This window comes from Carcharodon carcharias, chromosome 3 (assembly GCF_017639515.1).
Source record: "Carcharodon carcharias isolate sCarCar2 chromosome 3, sCarCar2.pri, whole genome shotgun sequence".
NCBI lineage: Eukaryota > Metazoa > Chordata > Chondrichthyes > Lamniformes > Lamnidae > Carcharodon > Carcharodon carcharias.
In genome coordinates, this window is record NC_054469.1 from 134,871,147 (window position 1) to 134,893,312 (window position 22,166).

Consider the following 22,166-nt stretch of genomic DNA (forward strand, 5'->3'; position numbering starts at 1 on the left):
TTGATAACTTTACAGAAGTTAAAAACATTTAAACTCTATACTTGAAGAATTACTTTTCATTCTTCTGTGCTACATACAGGACACTAAAGCGTTAAGGTGGGCATTCGAGAAATCCGACCCATACCCACACAACCACCCCCCACCACATCATCTCCCCTCCATTACCCAAAGGTGTCCTGATAAATGAGATTCTTGTACATAATTAAGTAAGTAATTAGACATAGTCCACACAATACACTAGATTTTATACATTGCTTCTCTTTAGTGAAGTTTTAGCTCCAATGCATGCGGGTTTGTTATTTACTCTTGTGGCTCATTGTATGCACAGGTGCTGCATTTTTCTACTCATTTTAGTTTGGTAACATGTAACATTTGTCCTCATTTTTAAAAAAAATCGGGTAATTGTCAGTTAATTTATGTAAATGAGCCTGTAACATTGGTGTGCATTTTTCATTGACTGTTTACATTGATACAAACTGATATAATTGTAGCACTTGCTACCAGCGCTCGCCACCGCCTCCCCTCCCCCCCCAACGGCCGTGTTGGTTTGTTCCGGTGAGACTGAGGAAAGAAGGCATCGACCTGAAGTGGAATTGTTCACTGGCGCAAGCGGGGAAGAGGTGAACGATAGAAAGATCACATTTCTTTCCCATTCCCAAGGAAACCAGTCCATAGCAGAATCCACCTCAAAGGAGTCAGAGCGTCTTTTAAATGCGCAGCTTCAGTGCTCTCGCTGAATGAGTCGGGAACGCAGTGAAAATAAAAGTTGGGCTCAATTTACTTATAAAAAAAATACATTTTGTTGGAAGCCTAAGTGCCAAAAATCAAAGTGAAGGAAATGGCTGAAGAAGATGAGGAAAACCATGTTGAAAGTTTCGCAGACGATGAGAGGGTGCAGTACATCGCAGACTGGATTGTCTTCTCATTGAGACTCCGAGCTGACAAATGGGTCAAATTCATTATGAGCGCAGAGAATCAAAAACTCCTGTCAGATTTTCTTGAAAGAGACTATATGCTGGTGTGGTTTGTTAGCACCACGGGGCTCCTCGCAGCCTCCAGGGAGGTAAGAACAATCCGTACTTCCACTATCCGCTTTTTCCGGATCAGTTAATGAAGATTAAATGTTGCAACAGGTTGCCTTTTATCACCCCTTCCCCTAATACGTAGAAAAAACACTGAAAAAAAACATAAATGAATCTTTTCTGAACAGCAAGTTCTTGTTTCATGTGGGTTAACAGTATTGCCAGTGTAAAACATTGCATGTGTTGTAAAATTCCACGAAAAACGCAAGTTTTCTCGGATAAAAATGGAGTAACGCAAAATAGTTCATGGTCGTTAATCCTGTTTGACAAATACAAGAAGTTGCATTTTCCTTTTTAAAAAGAGCTGAAATATTTTGGCTTCATTAAAATAACTCTGATGAAGAGTCATACGGACTCGAAACGTTAACTCTGTTTCTTTCTCCACAGATGCTGTCAGACTTGCTGAGTTTTTCCAGCATTTTTTGTTTTTGTTTCAGATTTCCAGAATCCGCAGTATTTTGCCTTTATTAAAATAGTATTTGAAGAAAATCAGCCTTATGCAGCAAGTTTCTTTAAAACTTCTAATCGAGAATTTGAATATTACTGATATAGTATTGCATTATATTTGTTTACAGCGTAGAAACGGGCTGTTGGATCCAACAAGCCTGTACTAGTTTTTATGTTTCATACGAGCCTCCTTCACCCTCCTTCATATAAAGCCCATCAATATATCCTTCTATTCCTTTCTCTTGAGTCTATCGAGCTTGCCTTTCAATGGCATCTATGTTATTCACCTTATCCACTCCTTGGGGAAGCATGTTTCTCTTTCTAATCACTGGATAAAGAGTTTTCTACTGAATTCCAAATTACATTCATTAGCAGCTCTCGTATATATATAGCCCCTCCCTGTGTACCCTGTCAGACCCTTTCATAATGTTGTTACCCCTCAGTCGTTTTTCTAGAGAGAACGGTTTCAACCTGGTAACCTGGATAGGTATTATCTTTGGAATTTGGTATTCTAGTAAATTTTGCATCTTCTCCAGTACCTCTATCCTTTTTTAAATAATATGGAGACCAGAACTATTCACAGTACTTCAAGTGTGGTCTAATCAAGGTCTGTACAAGTTTTACGTAACTCCTCTGATTTTCAATTCTATCCCTCTGGAAATGAGCCCTGTTGCTTTATTTGTCTTATTAAATGGTCATATAATCTATGCTGCTACTTTACTGATTTGTGTATCTATTGTTCAATGTATATTGTGTTTAATTTATGCAGTTGCTGAGCATTAACTGGTCATTCACTTGAGTCCCTATAAATAGAGAGAGACTGAAACTGTGGATGTTGGGTTATATGTAGATCTGTAAATAAATATCAAAGTGTGTAAAGATTGGCTCCAGTTCTATCCTTCAGCAATTTGCTTTCTAGATCATAACATCTGTATCTCCAGATCCCTCTGTTTCTCTACACTATGTAGATAATTATTTTCCAAGCATTATGTGGCTTTTATTCTTCCTACAGAAATGTTCTACCTCACACTTACCTATATTTACCAACTACATGACACGTCTGCAAGTTCATTCATGTCTCTCTGTATTTTAGTTCTCCTCTGTATTAACTACACCCCCCTAATTTTGTGCTATCCATAAATTTTGAAATCGTAATTCCAATCCCCATGTCCAAGTTGTTTATGTACACAGTGAGCGGCAATGATCTCAGCACCGATCCTTGTAGCATACCACTTTCACGTTGAACCCTCTACTCTGCATTCTGTTTTGTATCCAGCTTGTTATCCATTCTGCTGCTTGTCCCCTGACCCCACGTGTTCTGACCTTAGTCTACTATGTATTTCTTAAGACCTTTGGAAGTCCAATTATTTTATGTCTACTACATTACCCTGTTCTATCCTTTCTATTAGTTTTTCACAGAAAGAATTCAATAATATTGGTCAAGCATCAACTCTTTTGAAATCCATGCTGACTACTCTTTATTACATTTTCAGTTTCTAGGTATTTTTTCTATTATATGTTTGAATAAGAATTCTTTCCTACTACTGACCTTAAGTTAATTGTTGTATAGTTCTCTGACTTGTTCCATTTCTGTTTTTAAATATAGGAATGACATTATCTGTTGGCCAGTCCTCTGAAACTATTCTGTTTGCGTTTTTATATGTATGTAATAGTGCCGCTGCTGTCTTTCCTTAATCTGTTAACCATGCATATTAAAAGTTATTTTTATTAACAGTTGACCAATTCCATTTTATGCATGAGTACATATTCCAAATGTTACTGCTTCAACTGTTATATGAATGTGCTATTTTATAAATTAATTCTTTCAGATATGTCAACCTGTTTAGGGAAGGAGAGAAGGTTAAACAAGGTTACTGCAATGACCGGAGAAACCTAGGTGTTCAAATCCATAAGTGACTGCTGCCATCCCCACATTACAATTCAGAAGTACTTAATGGGCTTTAAAGCGCTTTGAGACATCCTGAAAGATGCTATATAAATGGAAGCCTTTTTAAATAATTCCCAAAGTGTGAGTGCAGGTGGATAAAGCCTTAAAATAGCAAGAAGAATTATGGATTTTTAAATGGGGCCTTAGAGTATAAGAGTAAAGAAGTAATGATAAAAACATAGGTTAGCACACATTTGGAGTACAATACTATCTGTAGCAATAGCTGCTTCATTAAGAAGGAGCATTCACAAGGAGCATTAAAGACATAGGACTCAAAATTTAGGTGCAGCTGCTTTTGGGTGTGGGGAGGACACAAGGACTGATTCCTGTTGCTGAATGGTGAGGTCAGAGGTGCCCCTGGTTTCATGGAGCCTGCAATTGTCGTGTCTGAAGATGGAAGGAACTGAAAATGTGGGAGATCACAGGCGGGAGTGTGGAGTGAGAAGGGCTTGGAGCTAGGAGCATGGCAATCATGGGTTGGGAAAAGAGGCTGGTATGGTTTTGGACTGGGGGAGGGGATGTTAAGAGTGGCAATGATCAGAAGAGGAATTAAATGTGGGGTGTTTTCCATATTCAGGTAAGTTAGTTTCTTCCTTTATTTGCAGGTTCCCTAGGGCTGATTTCCCTGAGTTCTGCTGGCTCCAAAAAGAAGGCAAGGCAGTGGGATTAGTTTTGGATTGCTTCAACAAAGAGCTGTTGAAAACACTGTGGGATATGGTCCCTTTCAATGCTGTAAACATACATGGCTCTAAAACTTACTAAAAGCTAAACAACTTCAGAAGGCCAGACACAACCATGGATTTTGACAGCTCTAAAACTCTCCTGAATAAAGGCCTTTTACTTGTAGCTTGATAAAATGTTCAATGGGGCTCAGACTTGTTATAAGTCAAGCTAACAGCCAAATGGTTATGGTACTGGGTTTGTAACCCCAAGATCAAGAATTCAAATCTCACAATGGCAAACTATGAAACAATGTAACTTCATCTGAAACAAATGGAAACGGGTTTGTACTTGAAAAAGTTACAAACATATGTATTTTATTACTTGTATAATGGAAACTTTTGGCACAAATTGTGAATATTCTTTTATTTCTTGAGAAATTGCAGGCTTTAGTGAGTATTTATTAGTACTCTCTTGCGCAACCTGATTGTTACAACTACTTTTACAGTCATCATAATGCATTGAGGCACTCTTGTCCCTACCCCAGCTCACACAAGCACTCTTCATTTCTGATTTATTTATGCTGATATTTATTAATTTCCCTCTCCTCCTGTACTTTACATTCCCTGCCCTTTCCTTCATGCAGACACTATTGTACCTGCTTCTCCCTACTTCAAGTTGGCATTCTTCCTTGTTTCTTTTCACTACAAACTTGCACATTTCTCTCTAACCCACCAAATGAACCTCTCCCACCCCCACCCACCCCCGCCCAGTTAATGGTGACAGTCTTTCTCTGCATCCTCAATTCAAGTTGGTACAATTTGTAACGATATTCTTATCTCTCTATCTGCTGTACCCACAGCAAACCTATGTTCTCTCCACTGATCTCAAACTGACACTTTTTTTCCTCCCTTACTTCCCTGGAACTCTCCTTCCATTCTTCCTCAGCACTTCTCCCAGCTTTTATTGAATGCTGCTCAAGAGGATTGAATTCTAGTGTGCACCATGTGGATAGTATTGGGTGTCATTATAAGACCAGCATTTATTGGCCATCTTTTGTTGCCTTTGAGAAGATGGCCGTGCACCTTCTTGAACTGTTGCAGTCCATATGCTGCAGGTATCCCCACCATGATGTTAGTTAAGTAATTCCAAGTTTTTGACACTGCAACAGTGAAGGAACAGGACTATATGTTCAACTTAGGATAGTGTAACTTGGAAGTGAACTTGGTGGTGATTGTGCTGTCATGCACCTGCTGCCCTTGTCCTTCCAGGTGAAGGCGATCACAGGTTTGAGACATTGAAGAAGTCTTAGCAATTTATTGCACTGTATCCTATAGGTTGTAGACAATACAGCCAAGCAACAGTGTTGCAGGGAGTGACGTTTAAAGTATGGATGGACTGCTGATGAAGTGGGCTACTTTGTCCTGGATGGTTGAGCTTCTTCACTGCTGCTCTAGTTGTACACATCCGGACAAATGGAGTACTCTATCATGCTCCTGACTTCTGCTTTGCAGGTGTTGGAGAGGCTTTGGGGATTCAGGAACAATATTTTTGTTAAGATGTGTGAATGTGCAGCCACACAGATGCTTGGAAGGTACAGCGCAGGCCTTGTTGCGTTAAACGGTGTGTGTGGTTGTAGCCGCCCCAAACATTTAAAGCTGCTGTGTATAGAAAAAATTGGCCACGCACCACAATAAAATTTTAAAGGGAATATTGATCAGGAAGTGAGCCACTCACCACAAAATACCCAGCCATTGACCTTCTTTAGTTGCTACAGTATTTATGTAGTTGGTCCAGTTAAGTTTGGATCAGTGACGTTGCCCAGGATGTTGATGGTGGGGGGTTGGTGGGGGGGGTTTTGATGTGGATAATGTAATTGAATCTCATGGGGAAGTGATTAGACATTCTTGTAGGAGATGGTCATTGCCTAACATCTATGTGGCAGGAATGTTACTTACCACTTATCAGCCCAAGCTTGGATGTCAGCCACCTCTTGCTGCTTATGGACAATGCACTGTTTCATTATCTGAGAAATTGCGAATGGAACTTAACACTGCAGTGATCAGCAAACAGCTTGTACCTATAAAGCACAGGATGTGCTGCAATAGAGTGAGGTGAAGTCACTCCATCTCAGAAAGGATTTGAAAGCAGCATGAGGATCTTGAAGCCAGTTGACTGAGGCATGAGGAGCAAATGCACATTAGCTCAAAAGATCATGAGAGATGCGAGTGCGGAACTTCGTGCTGATGGTAGATGATCATAGCATTGTGAATGAGTTTTAATTTATCAAGACTAGCAAGGAGAATATTAGAGAAGCCAAACCTAAATATAGGAAAACAAAAACAGAATTACCTGGAAAAACTCAGCAGGTCTGGCAGCATCGGCGGAGAAGAAAAGAGTTGACGTTTCGAGTCCTCATGACCCTTCGACAGAACTTGAGTTCGAGTCCAGGAAAGAGCTGAAATATAAGCTGGTTTAAGGTGTGTGTGTGGGGGGCGGAGAGATAGAGAGACAGAGAGGTGGAGGGGGTTGGTGTGGTTGTAGCGACAAACAAGCAGTGATAGAAGTAGAATATCAAAAGATGTCAACAACAATAGTACAATAGAACACATAGGTGTTAAAGATAAAGTTGGTGATATTATCTAAACGAATGTGCTAATTAAGAATGGATGGTAGGGCACTCAAGGTATAGCTCTAGTGGGTTTTTTTTTATTTTATATAATGGAAATAGGTGGGAAAAGGAAAATCTTTATAATTTATTGGGAAAAAAAAAAGAGAAGGGGGAAACAGAAAGGGGGTGGGGATGGGGGAGGGGACTCACGACCTAAAGTTGTTGAATTCAATATTCAGTCCGGAAGGCTGTAAAGTCCCTAGTCGGAAGATGAGGTGTTGTTCCTCCAGTTTGCGTTGGGCTTCACTGGAACAATGCAGCAAGCCAAGGACAGACATGTGGGCAAGAGAGCAGGGTGGAGTGTTAAAATGGCAAGCGACAGGGAGGTTTGGGTCATTCTTGCGGACAGACCGCAGGTGTTCTGCAAAGCGGTCGCCCAGTTTACGTTTGGTCTCTCCAATGTAGAGGAGACCACATTGGGAGCAACGAATGCAGTAGACTAAGTTGGGGGAAATGCAAGTGAAATGCTGCTTCACTTGAAAGGAGTGTTTGGGTCCTTGGACGGTGAGGAGAGAGGAAGTGAAGGGGCAGGTGTTGCATCTTTTGCGTGGGCAAGGGGTTGTGCCATAGGAGGGGGTTGAGGAGTAGGGGGTGATGGAGGAGTGGACCAGGGTGTCCCGGAGGGAGCGATCCCTACGGAATGCCGATAAGGGGGGTGAAGGGAAGATGTGTTTGGTAGTGGCATCATGCTGGAGTTGGCGGAAATGGCGGAGGATGATCCTTTGAATGCGGAGGCTGGTGGGGTGATAAGTGAGGACAAGGGGGACCCTATCATGTTTCTGGGAGGGAGGAGAAGGAGTGAGGGCGGATGCGCGGGAGATGGGCCGGACACGGTTGAGGGCCCTGTCAACGACCGTGGGTGGAAAACCTCGGTTAAGGAAGAAGGAGGACATGTCAGAGGAACTGTTTTTGAATGTAGCATCATCGGAACAGATGCGACGGAGGCGAAGGAACTGAGAGAATGGGATGGAGTCCTTACAGGAAGTGGGGTGTGAGGAGCTGTAGTCGAGATAGCTGTGGGTGTCGGTGGGTTTGTAATGGATATTGGTGGACAGTCTATCACCAGAGATTGAGACAGAGAGGTCAAGGAAGAATGCTGGGTTCTCAGCAGCACAGAGGGAAACAGTAGTTGCAGAGCTTATGATGCTGTTGTATACACAAGTGTTGCACGTTACAATATTTATGCTTATCATCGGGCATGTAAAACACAATTAATACATGTAAGTGACAATGTCTAATCACATTTTAATTTATTTTCAGTTACCTTCAAATTTGAAAAGTAAAGTTGTTTACATAATCAAGAAACTTAGAGGTCCCATTCTAAAAGAGAATTACAGAAGAGCTCTACTGTTTGGGCACCTGTCTACAACTCCATTGAATCAAATAACCACATTGGTTGAAGAGGTGAGTGGCTTTTTAGGTAAATTACAAAACTAGAGGAGCCAAAGTGCTTTGATTAGCACTCTTGCTATAAGTATGAGTTTATTCTTATGTTTCTTTTACTTTGATAATTATTTTACTGAATACATAAATATAATGTAAGAATTGAATTCCTGCATTATAAAGCTAAAGATTGTTTAAAAGCAGAATGAAATGTAATTTATTATTATTATTTTAAATATACAGGCACAAAATCAGCAGCCATTCTGGAATGACTGGAAACTAGGTCGGACCCCCAGATATTTTGGAAGGGGGGGGTGCGGGAATTGTAACCCCCAAAGACCGGGGTTTGGTTGTGGAGGTGGGGGTGCAGGAGAGTGGGTATGTTGGGTTAAACAGAAACTCAACCCTTAACCTGCCTCCAATTTCAATGAATCAAGTTGAGGGTGGGAGACAAACTGTTTTCCAGAGGTGCGACCTATAACTTGAATATTTTAATCGGCTGCCTCAAACTGTAGCGGAGTTTTACTTTTAATGCCCATGGGTCGTGTTTCCTATGATTCAGGAAACTCAGGAGCTAAAGGGAGGAGAGAAGGCCTGGGCCCATCAAGTGGCGTTTTTACTTTTGGAGGTAATTAATTTCTTTCTGTTCCACTGGGGGAAGTGATTCAAGTTTCCAAGTTGTTGCCCTTCATCTGTAAGTCTGAATGTTGAGCGTTGGTAGGTTATTTAATTGGGTGGGAGATAGGGGAGCATAGCAGCAAAACTTGATCCTGCTGAGTTTTTCCAGGTAATTCTGTTTTTGTTTTGGATTTCCAGCATCCGCAGTTTTTTGTTTTTATATTAGTTTTGATCTTGTTGTCATTTGGTAACACATTCTTGCATATCAGCAGGAGTCCTTCCTCTGCCTGAGGCTAGCTGTGGCACTTACATTGCTATTTCCAGCTCAAATCTGCTAACTCAGCATGGATCTGGGGTTGAACCTGGACACTTCTTGTTCTATATAGTGCAATATCCTATTGTGTGGTGCAATGCCCATTAGTGATTGGGACAGTGCTGCCTTTATTTAAACCTTTCATACCATGAAGTAACTCATCAACTGAGAGGGAAAGCACATTGCCTGTTTCCAGATTTCTACCATTTCAACTTCATTTAACCGTTAAGAAAAAATGAGATCCGTGAAATGACTCACTCATGCAATTCCCTCCTGCACAGTGCTAGCCCTAGGAAGATCATCAGCATCATGGTGACAGGAGTTAGAATACTCTAGTAATAGAGTTTTGGCCAATCTATTGCCCACAGTCTGAAGTTTTCATCATTTTTGCAGCTGCTAGACTATATGACAGACATAGACGTGGACACAGGAGATATGACCTCTGTCTGATGATTTTCCCAAAATATATTTTTGTTGCACTTTTATTTTGGACATTGTTCTGATGCAGTTGTAAAGCACCTGTACAGCAGAATGGGAGAAATTTCATTGATGCACATTGCTACAATGTTAGCAGGTCCACAGGTCTCTGGAAGGGAAGGCAGAAATTTGAGAATGAGGCTAGTAAATGTGCTTTCAAACACTCCACTCATTTGGAAGTGTTTCATATCAAAAAGAAAAAAATGACTGTTCTACATCTGTGTATTTTCTTAAAGCTTTTGCTTTTCTTCCCTTGGTGCCACTGTTAGTGCACAGGATAGTTGTGACTCTGCAGGCAGCTAAACAATGCAACTGCACTCTGCACTGTTTGCCTGGTAGTTATTGACCAAACCGTGAAGAAATGTGTGGGTGGAGTGGACTGAGAACACAGAATGCCCTGCCTCCACCAGGTTTGATACTGAGGATAGATTTTAAGTGTGTATGTCCTTGCTTGTGATGAAGTACCTAGCCCACAGTGATCATGGATTGGGCATTTTCAGGTCTGCTGCCTGTGATTTTCCAGCCATTCGATTTAAGTTTAACCAATCTAAGAAATTGATTGAATAAAAAAAAAAGACCATGTAGGGATCATGGAGTGAAACCACACAAGGAGGATTAACTGAAGTAAAAATGAAACTGAAGCAGCTTTTGTGCAGTATCGTCTGGATTCTAGCCAGGCAGTGTCCAATTTAAACTTGTTGGCTGGACCTTTAGTTCGTGTTCCAGACAAATGGGATTATACATATGTGTAAAACTTTTGTCCTTCAGTTCACAATTTAAATGTTTAGAGATCAGGATGAGCAGCAACTGCAAAGGCTCAACATTTAAATTTTCTCAAGGTACTCCAAAAAAAATGTTTGAGGCCATTTTAAATTTTTTTGAAACCTATTTTACGCTGTATTGTAGTTGCATATTCTTGTTTAGTTTTTGCTGCATTTTCCTCACTGCATTAATTCAGGCTGCTTTGATCTACTGATTTATTGCATTGCAAGACTATAATATTGCTTATAGCTGAAACATAATTTGCAGCAAAGTGCGAAGGATGGGAATTCTGTTGAGGTTGCAATTGCATTGCATCATTTAGATGATGAAGATGAACTTGTCTCAGGCTAACAAAGGCAGATGCATAAACACCTGAGGCACCATGTCTGAATTGGCTATTTACCCAAAGACCATCCTATCACAGCAGATGTGTGCATGGGGAGCTGTCACAGAAATGTACCATCTGCTCCAACCTGATCTGGAGACTCACTTCTGCATCAGAGATTGCTGTCTCAGTGACAGTGCTGACCACTACCACATTTTAAAGGCACAACATCTTTCCAAGTCACTGCAAAAGATGTCTGCTGAATCAGTCACTCTGTTGTCGGTATATACAGCTAACTGGTGCAGCATTTGCAAGAGGTAATGACATCTTCATCACTCCCTATAGAAACATTGGTAGCGATGAAACTCTTATAGACAATAAATCTGGATAAAATTAATTGACATTTAGAAAAGTATGGGCTAATAACTGAAAGTCTAGCATGGATTTCTTAAAGGCAGATGATATTTGACTAATCTGATTGAATTCTTGAATGAAGCAATGGAAAGGGTTGATGAGGATGGTGTGGTTGATGATGTGTATATGGAGTTTTGGATACCCTCATTGCATTTAAAAAACTCTTGGATATGTACTTGAAGTGCCATAACCTAAAGGCATACCGATTAAGAGCTGGAAGGTTGGATTAGACTGGAGAGCTCTTTTTCAGCCAGCGTGGATACGATGGGATGAATGGCCAGTCAGTGGTGGTGCTGATTGCCTTCGGGAAAACCAATGCCAAGCAGCACAGAATGAAAAAAGGTTTAGTAATTATCTTATCACTGCTGGTCCTGATCCAGAGATCTTTGAGCTGATTCCTGACTTTGACCTCCAGGCTTCCCTGGCTGCAACCGGACCTCCTAGTTCCCCCACCCCCAGTTGCACTCTGAGGCTCCTCAATGAGACTGCAGACCTCCATGATTTTACTCAGTCACTTACTTGCACATTAGCACATGAATAGACTCATACTGCAGTGCTTTCTGCATGACCATAAGGCCTGAGGCCCAAAATCCCAGGCTTCTTGGATTTTCCCATTTGAGCGGGGGCTGCTGCCCAACAGTAAAAAAAATGAATGCTGCAATGGTGAGGCATTCAAAAATGAATGCTGAGGAATTTCTAGTCTTGCATATCTTCAAGAGAATAGGCAGGATGAGGAGGAGACAAAACCTAGATGCCACGGAGAGGATAAAGGAAAGTGACAATCGCAAAAAAAAGGGAGAAAAAATGGGAAGTGAGAGGAAAAAGTAATTTAAATTCTACTGGGCATCAAGCAGTTGAAAATAGCAAGGAAACAGTGGCTGCCCCTTGGATGCCCCAGTGCAGCTCCCCTTCCCCTTATACTGGCCATTTTTGTTTCAGTGAAGCTGCAGGATTCCTTATATCACTTCACAATTTTCTAGTCTTACTAATGAATGTAACAAATTTTTACCTCCCTGCGTGGCAATAAATCAGACTTGCACCTTTTGGTGGTGCAAGTCATCGTTCTTCATTACAAAATGCACCTTTCCAGTGCAATCAGATCTTACTGGCACAAAGGCTAAAATGTTACTTTCCTTGTTTCCTGTTATGGAAGAAAATATAGCAATAAGTACCCCCCCCCTCCAACTTTGGGATAATTTGAGATAATAGTGCTTGATTTGTGTTCCTTGTTTTGTTTATTTAGGTTGGTGTGTTGGGGTAATTAAAGGAAATCTCATTCTCCTACGCCAAACAAGATTGCAACATATTGTTTCTTAATCTGCGCCAGATTCAACTACTGGTTTTCGGTTATGTACAAAGCACAGCAAAGACATTGTCTGTTTCATCTGTTTTGTTTTATGTAACCATGGAGTTAACGAGTAACCATTGCTAAACTGTTTTGTGGCTATTTGTTTATACTTCCAATAAAATATTGCGAGGAAGACTTGCACAGAAGAAAGAGATCTGTGCGTTTGATAACATAAAACCTCATGATGGTCACGGTTGAGATGGCAGTGTCAATAGCTGTATTTGCTAGACAACTGTGTGCTCTGATGTAGTGGCAACATCGATAGGTTTGAATATATATACAGTAGGGGTAATTTTCTGAACGCTCACTCCTGGTGAGAAACCATATCTGCCAACTGTACCCATGCAGACAAGTGGTTTAGATCTCGACTTTCTGCATCAGTTTAAAACATATGATAGTGAATCTGTAGATCATGGTCTACTATAATTTCCTTTGAAGTCACAGTCACATAAAGCCAAGGTTTATCTCATGTTGTGGATGATATCCAGCCATGTTGCTGGTAGTGAGATGTCACACTATTACTCCCAAATGTTTATTTAGGAAATTTTCAAGGAAAAGATTTTCAAGAAACTAGAAAGAATAACACAATTAATTCCCTTCATGCCCTCACCCCTGTCTGCCTACATAACTTTCCTCTATCTCTGACGTTTTGTTTTTAACTCCCATTCCTATCACCCTGCCGTTTGTAGTTATGCCTTGAGCTATCTAGAACCTATGCTCTGGGATATGCTTCTTTAACCTTTCCACCTCTCAATGATGTCTTTGTGTGCCTCCTCTCACTCACCTCACCTCACCTCATGTAGCAGAATGTCAACTTCACCATCCATGAAACAGGTCGATGACAGTGCCAGTCTGTTATTATTTTACAGATTCCATTTCATTCCTGTTCTTTCAAACTTCCTCAGTAGTTTCCATCCATCACGCCCTCCCCCAGCCCCAACACCAGACAGCCTTTGCAAAGGTTAAAAACTGCTGTGGTCATTTTTGACCCTTCATTTTTATTGCCCTGTAAGATGCCAGCTTCCTTTTCTGTGCCTATGTCCCTTTAAATTTGAACAACAACATGTTCAGGGTTCACCAGGATTCCCTTAATGACACTCCTTGTGCAAGGCTCAAGTGAGGTAAGCCTCTTTTAATTTATCTGAGCTTGAGGAGTGCCTGGATTCATAGCACATGAAATGTATCTTGACTTTGTGCAACAGTGTGACTTCAATGGAAACTATAGTAGGAAGAAATGTAACATGGGCTGCCGATTCACCCATTTTACACTAACGCAAAAGGTCAAGTTATGGCTGAATGTTTTCTGAATCATAAGTTCCAGGAGCTGGTCACCCTACAGCCAGTTAGCAAGTGGGTGACCACCCAGAGTGGTAGGAAGTGGCAGGCAGTACAGAAATCCACCAAGAATGTGACAATCTTAAACCAATGTTTTTCAATTACTGGGAAGGGAAACAACAAACAATGCATCTCTCAAATGAGTTTCAATATCATTTTTCTCCAGCTTTTGGTCCTGTATTCTCCCCTTGTCCTGCTATTTTGAAGATGGTGGCCATTACTTGGTAGAGTCAGTGGTGGTCCTTTAGAACCTTACCAAACTCTGAACTTCATCTGAAAACCACACGCAGAGACTTGCCAGTTGAGGTCAATTGATTGTGACCCAGACATAAATTTTTCTCCCTCACTATCCCGCTGACGCTTGAAAGTGTAATTTTGAATCTTGCAAAAATCATTTTAAAAATTAGCAGTCTCCGAGTTAAGATAACTGAACTGAGCAGAGATCAAATCTTGGACTTGCTGAAATGGCTTACTTACACAAAGGTCTAAACTTTGGCTATAGTTAAGAAAGGACAAGTTACCAAAGTAACTTCTGAAAATGATATGTGCTTGAAATGACGAATACCAGCCACATAATTTTTAGACTGCAATGTCTTGATATATTTCCATTTTGGTACATGTCATTCTTATTTCATCATTGTAGCACATATCAGTAATGCAATACAATTAAACCAATGAATATTCTCTTGACATTTTCTTTAGGTTCTGGTGCCAGTTCTTTCAAACAAGAGAAGCCACAGAACATGGCCACAGTTTATTTCACAAGATGTAGACCTTCATGTGGAAAATATTAGAAACAAGGTTTATGTTGTGAAAGGTCAAGCGATGGGACAGACCCTCCTGCCTATACCAAGCATCGTAGCCAAAATGAGAGGCGACAGTCAGAAACAGGAGAATGGGAACAAGTAAGGTGAAAAAGTTAAATTTACTGTGATAAATGCAGGTGTTAACACTGGTCATACACACAGTTGAAACTGGCATGTCCTTCAGTTAATTACTTTAGTACATGCTCATCTATATTAATCAGTAATTTAAAAAAGCCAATTTATGATACTGTGGACATGAAATACACACTGGGGTAATTGTGAACCTCACTAGCTGTGCTGTGATCTGGCAGAATGGATTGTCTGCCTATTGTAGAACCCATCCAATTTTTATCCATTGTTGACAATGTCTGGGCGATCTGGTCTGCCACATTACTGACCAGGTGGTGAAATTCAAAATTAGCCCTTTTTGTGTCTCAAACACTGATAACCCTTCACAGGCAAATGGTCACATTCGACTGCCTAATAAATGTTAAATAAAAAGATCACCTGGGTGTTAGAAACTGTTAATATTGAAAACTTGGCCATCAATGTTCAATGTTCAGACTATGTAGACTACAGCGGTTCAAGAAGGCAGCTCACCACCATCTTTTCAAGGGAAACTAGGGATGGGCAACAAATGCTGGCCCAGCCAGCGAAGCCTACATCCCATGAATGAATAATAAAAAAAAAATTGGATTACATCTGCTCAAGACCCTTACAGCTGTCTCACTGGTGAGAAAGATATCATGCTGAGTGTGGGATTTGTTTGTTTTTATTAACAGTTCATAATTCTTTGATATAATCAGTTGTTTGTGCCTTTGAAAGTGTTTATGATTGACACTTTTATTTATTGATGAAAGATACATGATTGGTTGCTTGTCTCAATTAGGACTACGTCCCATGTCAATGTTTCTTCAGTGAAATCTTTGCTCTGCTAGGTAGCTATGTGCAAATTTGTGGAACACTCATGAATATTCGATTTCACCTTTAGAAGTGGCATTAGTCCAAAGTCCAAATATAATGCAACTGAAAATAGCTAGAATTTTGAGTTACTTCATTGTTTTGAAGGAGACACTACACAAGGATCTGCAACATAGTGAACTCTGCTGTTTGCTCTTGCTTCAGTTCGATTTTACTTAATGAATCTGCTTTGTAACTCTTTACCCAAGATACAAAGTCTGCCAGAGTGATATGTGTTTGTCAGTTAGAGAGACCAATAGTTCTCTGTGGAATTTATATTAATTAGTATCTAGTATCTATGCTTCGTTGGTAGCAGGGTTTAGTATTTGCCTTGTGGCTAACTGGTCCAGATTACTTTGTGCATAATGCTAAATGTTGCATAATAGTGAGTGTGGTCTTAGAAGCAGACCTTTGTTTTTCTACAGCCAGTGCAATCTAGGGTGTGGTAAATCTTAATACAGAGCACGTTTTGCAGTATTGCACATTCATTGCTTCATACTGGCTGAATAGCTTAAATTAAATGCCAATTCCAGTCACCGAACAGGAACAGCAACTCGGCTCCCACTCTGCCAGCGCATGCGTGGCTTCTCACGCCACCAACATCACTGTTGTGTGCCTGCTCCCCACTTCCCTGCTGTTTATTCCTTGCCACCTGCTACTTCCCGCTCCTTTCGTCACTCCTCCCTGCTCCCTGCCATCTGCTCTGCCTGCCTTTCCCGTTTCCGGTTCCCTCCCATTCCCTTTGCCCCTTCCTCCCTCAAGTGGGAGGGAGTGGCGGTGGGAAGTGTGCAACAGGAGTGGGTGCAGAGGGAGCAGTGAAGAGCATGTTCTTTCCTCTGTTGGCTTTCCACCATCGTTTTGCAGACAGCTTTCTGTTATGTCGCAGCCAGTGATGTCATAGACACTGCACTGGTGGATGATGTGGGTGAGCGCTGTGATGGTTCTTCAATTAGAGTGTCATCTGATCCCTCTTCTGAGGTGTCTTTGGGGCTGGAGTCAAGGACCTTGCTCGTTGAACCCCTTGGCTGCTTTCCTGGTGCGAGTGAAAGCAAGGAGAGATCATTAGTGCATGGCAGGGGATACACCACCTTCTGCCCTGTGGATGGTGTTCTCATCCTGTCTATGGCATCATTCTGCACCCACATGCCAGGCACCCTTATCATCTGGCCTGGCAGGCGTCCTGCTTACACTCTCTCCATCTGTCTTCATGCAAGACAGGCTGGCACACAACAAAAGGGAGAGGTCGCAGACTGGTGGAGGAATGCCTGAAACCAAAGATCCTTACAGACTTTGAAAATAGAGCCACCCATCTGGCCATTGACGACCTGGACCATTCCTGTGCTGACGGTGAGGTTGATGGTGCTCAATCAAGTGAGGATCCAGCAATGCAACATGCATCAGACAACAGTGCTGTGAGTCAGTTCCCCTGTTATGCAGTCCCCTGCCATGCATTAATTATCTCTCCTTGCTTTCACAGGCACATCTGGGAAGCAGCTGAGGGGGTCCACAAGCCTCCAGCCCCAAATACACCTTGGAAGAGGAATCTGATGACATCCTAATTGAAGAACCGCTTGCCCACACCCACACCCTCCACCAGCACAGAAACACACACCTCAGTGGGACCTAGATCTAGAGTAGCCTTCAGGGGCACCTGCTGAGCACATCACACTGTCTGATCCACAGCAGATAGAGGCAGGGACTTCCCAGGCTGTCAGCACTCAGAGGACTGCTGGAGGCCAGAAATCTGCTGAGATAAGTCTGATGAGGAACCTCAGGACTTGGTCATTCCACAGTTGCTGGAGCTGCAAAGGCAAGCTCGGGAACATCAGGACGAGATGTCTGTTGCACTCCTCAAATTTTAAGGCACGGTGGAGGAGTCCATCTGCCTTCAGCCTGGGGTGATGGCGCTGGCGTGCCAACACATCAACCACTGGTAGGGTGGTGGCTGACATGGAGACCTTGGTCCAGGACATTTGCCCTGCACTGCTGCAGGAGCTGCACTCCATCGCTGAGGCACTTGCTGGATCCATCAATGACAACACAAGAGGTGGGCGGGGCATCTCAAGCTCACTCCAGTTGTCCTTTCCTCTCAAGGAGCCAGCTAGGGGCCCTCGGATACCCATAGGACGGAGGAGCAGCAGGTGCACACCCTGGTGCCATTCACCCAGGTGACTCCAGGAGTGTCTGGCCCATCTGAATCCCCTCTTCCTGTGACCCGAGCAGCTCCAACTCCACAGATCGAGGAGGGTGGCACTGCCACACAGCAGGGTCCCAAAAGCAGGCTGGGGCCCTCCAGCTCTCGGCCTTCCAGAAGATGCCTGTCAAGGTCATCACAGACAACAGGTATAATAGTCAGCAGGCTGCCTTACCTCTGCTGTGGATGTCGGGGGAGCACCAAGGCTCAGAAGCAGGGTTAGAAAGGTCCAGTAGGCTCAGTTGCACAACATGGGCAAGGGTGTCAATCACTTTTACTTAACGTTGACTATTGTAAATACACTCCCAAGAATGTCTCCTTGCCTTTGGTTGCTTGTTATGTTGAGCAGTATTCATGTCAATCAGATGTGAAACTTTGCTTCCTGCACAAAACAAAGGCTACTGTCGCAGTCCAGGGCCTCTGTAACCTGAATGCAGAGTTTGCCCGGCTTCAAAGGCTGTCCAGATTAGTGACTCCTGCACCTCGTGTTTGCTGCAAGAATCTTGTACCCAAGCGTCATTGGGTTCCATGATGTTCTCTGTGCTCTCAGCACCTTACGGACAGGGCAGCCTCTCCGCCCCCATTCCGACACCACTCCTGACAGGTGAAGATGTGGTGCCGAAGGTGACGAGTGATGAAGCCTGCCAAAGGATTAAGTTGTCTGAAATTCCAACTGTTTCTCAACAGTGTCTCCATGATATAAGCCTCTGCACAGAGCGTATGTGCGCTGCCCTCAGCCAGACAGGTGTCAGACGTTCCCAGAAGCAATGTGGAGATCTCGGGTGTTCTCACTGCATCTTATCATCATCCACCTGGAATCTTGTGACAATGAGGGCCTCATGGCTACGCCTGCCTCGTCTGGCCAGTGCAATGGCCTCATCGCCTGCACCCTCACCTTCCAGGACCTCATCACCCTCATCCCCTTCAACTTCTTCTTCATCGAAGGAGACATGCAGCTCCTCCATCTCCTCATCATCCAGGTCCTCCCCCCTTTGCATCACCAGGTTTTGTAGCGCAGCAAGCCACTATGATGTGCCACACCCTCTGGGGAATGTATTGCAGTGCTCCACCCGATCTGTCCAGGCACTGGAACCTCATTTTCAGAATGCCCATAGGTGTGCTCAGCAAACTCCGGGTTTTGGCATGAGCCTCATTGTACCTTCTCTCACCAGGAGTCTGAGACCGCTGCACAGGCGTCATCAGCCATGACTTCTGTGGGCAGCCCTTGGCCCTGAGGAGCCAACCCTGCATCTGTGTGGTCCCTGTAAGTGTTAGGGATCTGAGACCTGCTAAGGATGTATGAGTCATGGATGCTTCTGGGCTATCTTGCACACACCTGCACGATCTGTTTGTTATGGTCGCAGACCAGCTGAACATTGAGTGGAAGCCTTTGTGGTTCACATACTGGACTGCTTGTTGCCAGGGAGATTTAAGAGCCATGTGGGTGCAGTCAATGGCACCCTGCACCTGTGGGAATCTGGAAATCTGAGCAAATTCCAGCGCTCTTACTTCCTGGTTGGCCTGATAGCTGTTGAAATTGACAAAGGTATGCGCCTTGGCAAAAAGGCTGCACGTGACCACTTGGAAACACTTGTAATTGGAGGCTTGCGAGATCCTGCATAGGTCCCCAGTGGAGCCCTGAAAGGAGCCACTGCCTTGGAAATGGTAACTTTAACTGCCAAAGGCAGTGGATGCCCTCCAAATCCCCATGGTGCCAAATCCTGCAGAAGGTGGCATATGTGCATGACCAGCTCCCCTGACATGTGCAGGCATCAGCATGGTTCTCACTCATCTGCAGATAACACACGTGCTGCCTGTAGACGCTGGGTCTCGGGATGTACCTACTATCGATGGCTCTGTGGGGCTCATCCTGTCTGTGTGGAGGAGGCCGTGTGGTCCCTTGGTCTTCAGGGTTCTGCTCCTCCCTATGGAGCCTTTGTCACATTCTTCTCCTTCGCTCCTGTCCATAAGCAGTGAGGCAGACAGCAAGTTCACCAGAATTCATGTTCTTGATGGTCTCTTTAGAGATGTACTACCGAGAGGCTTCTTTAGTTGAATAGCGAACTTTATTTACAGAGCTGCTAGATTAGCTGCAGGCCTCTAGCAAGGCTACAATGCACACGCTAGACTAGGAAAAATCCACCCCTTCTTAGCTTCCCCATGCTTGGTGTTAATTGGCTGTTCTGACCACATGACCATTACTCAGTAAGGCTGACCTTAAAGCAACAACCACCACATCCCTCCCCCTTTAATTCCTTGTTTTACATTCCTTATTTACTTTATTACTTTTACATAAATTACTTTATACAGGTGAATAGAAACAATATAAAAAAAGCTTAGAAATAATCACACTAGCATTTCGTCATGAATTCAGATTATACACTTATATACATAGGTCCAGTAATTATAAATCAAATCGTTGAGGGGGTTTTCTGTTCCAGGTAGAGCAGCATAATTCTGTAGCCTGAGGTTCTCCTACAGGATTGATACTAACAGGTACCCCTTTTGGCACAGGCAGTTCATTACTATTTGATTCAATGGAGACATCAGTTATGTCTATAACAGGTTGATCAGGTACTTTGGTGATTACGGGTTTGATAACATTCGTTGGTGACAACACTGACTGTGGAAGCATCTTCCTGCTCCTGAGGTGATCCATGTGTTTACAAACAATCTGGCCTTGCATGTCTACTTGGCATGAAAGGGGTCCGGTCTCTCGGACAATAATCCCTGGGATCCAACTTGGACAGCTACTAAAGCTCGTTACATATACGGCTTCATCTACTATAAATTTCCCGGCTCTGCTACGAAAATCGTGACTTGTTTTTTGATTACCTTGGTTCTTCTCTCTGGCAAATTTGGAAACACAAGGCTCAGTCTTGTTTCTGAGATGATACTTCATAAACAGTTCTGCGGTTGGAACTTCCATGGTTGCATGTGGAGTCATGCGGTAGCTAAGATGGAAGCATGAGATTTTGATTTGCAAGGTTCCTCCTGACAATTTTTTAGCCCTGATTTGAAAATTTGGATGGCTCTCGGCTAGTCTGTTTGATGCTGGGTGGTAAGGCACTTTTCGGATGTGTTTAATGCCGTTTAGATTAGTGAAGTTCTGAAAATTCAGCGCTTGTAAATAGGGCTCCATTATTTGATACAAAAACTTCAGGCAATCCGTGAGTCGGAAACATTGGCGTAACCTTTCGATGGTAGCATTCGATGTAGGCACATTTTGAATGTGCGTCGATTATGACCAAAACCTTAGTGCCTAGGAATGGACCCAGGTCGTCTATATGGATCCACACCCATGGTCGGCTAGGCCATTCTCAAGGATGTAGCGGGGCTGCGGCTGGCAACTTTTGTTGCAGTTGACACTGTTGACAGTACTGGACTAACTTCTCGATATCTGCTTCTATACCAGGCCACCGCCTGTAACTCCTAGTGAGCATTTTCATTTTAGGAATGCCAGAATGAGTGCTGTGTAATTCCATTAGGAGCAGTTCTCCGCCTGGTACAGGAACTCTTGCTCCTAGACTATGATGCCATCCTGACAACTCAGTTCATACTTGCGGGTAAAAGACGGTTTCATTTTCTTGGAGACTGGGTCATTTAACCACCCTGTAAGTATCTGGTGTTTCACTTTGGACAGAAGCTGATCTCGATTGGTCCAGTTCCTGATCTGCTTCACGTAGATGGTGATGTGTTTAAAAAATTCATTGCAGGGATGATTTCTTGGAGTACAGAAGTACACGAAATGCTTTCTTCCAAGGGTAGGTGGCTTGCTATGTGTATCCCAGTTCAGTGCTTGCAAGTGTATTCGTAGGCGGACAGAAATAATGCCCATCGCTGAATTCTTGCCGAAGCTATTGACGGGATAGCCTTGTCTTCTTTGAAAAGGCCCAAAAGCAGTTTATGATCAGCGATCAGCGACTATAGTAAAGTGTCAGCCATGTAAGGACTGGTGGGATTTTCTAACTCTGAAGACTATTGACAGTCCTTCCTTCTCAGTCTGCCAATTACCTTTCTCGGCCACTAAGAGGGTTCTTGATATGTAACCTAATGACCTCTCAGAGCCATTGTCCATTTCATGGGACAATATTGCATCAACACAATATGGAGAGGCATTGCAGGTCAATATCAATTCTTTAGATGTGTCAAAGTGCGCTAAAAATGTTGAGGAGTGCAGCCGTTGTTTTTACTCTGTTGAAAGGTGCCTCCTGTGAAGCCTTCCAGGACTAACGATGGTGTTTCTTCAGCAGTATGTGCAAGGGGGCCAGTACAGTCAATAAGTTGGGTAAAAATCACCCGTAGTAGTTTACCATACCTAAAAATGATTTGAGTTTGGTGATATTTTTGGCGGAAGGCGCCTCCTTTATCGTCTAAACCTTTTCTTCCACAGGGTGCAATCCTTGTGCATCTACATGGTGCC

The 22,166-nt window shown here is 43.0% G+C and overlaps 1 protein-coding gene across 1 annotated transcript in view; it reads left to right on the forward strand.

The window, feature by feature from the left end:
* The first annotated feature begins 838 nt into the window (after positions 1 to 838).
* LOC121276335 (dynein heavy chain 11, axonemal-like) overlaps positions 839 to 22,166 on the forward strand; it is a 564,873-nt gene continuing 543,545 nt past the window's right edge. Inside the window, exons 1-3 of the mRNA XM_041184616.1 lie at positions 839 to 1,063; positions 8,069 to 8,212; positions 14,486 to 14,688. Of these exons, the coding sequence (XP_041040550.1) occupies positions 839 to 1,063; positions 8,069 to 8,212; positions 14,486 to 14,688 (572 nt within the window). The remainder of the gene's footprint in view (positions 1,064 to 8,068; positions 8,213 to 14,485; positions 14,689 to 22,166) is intronic.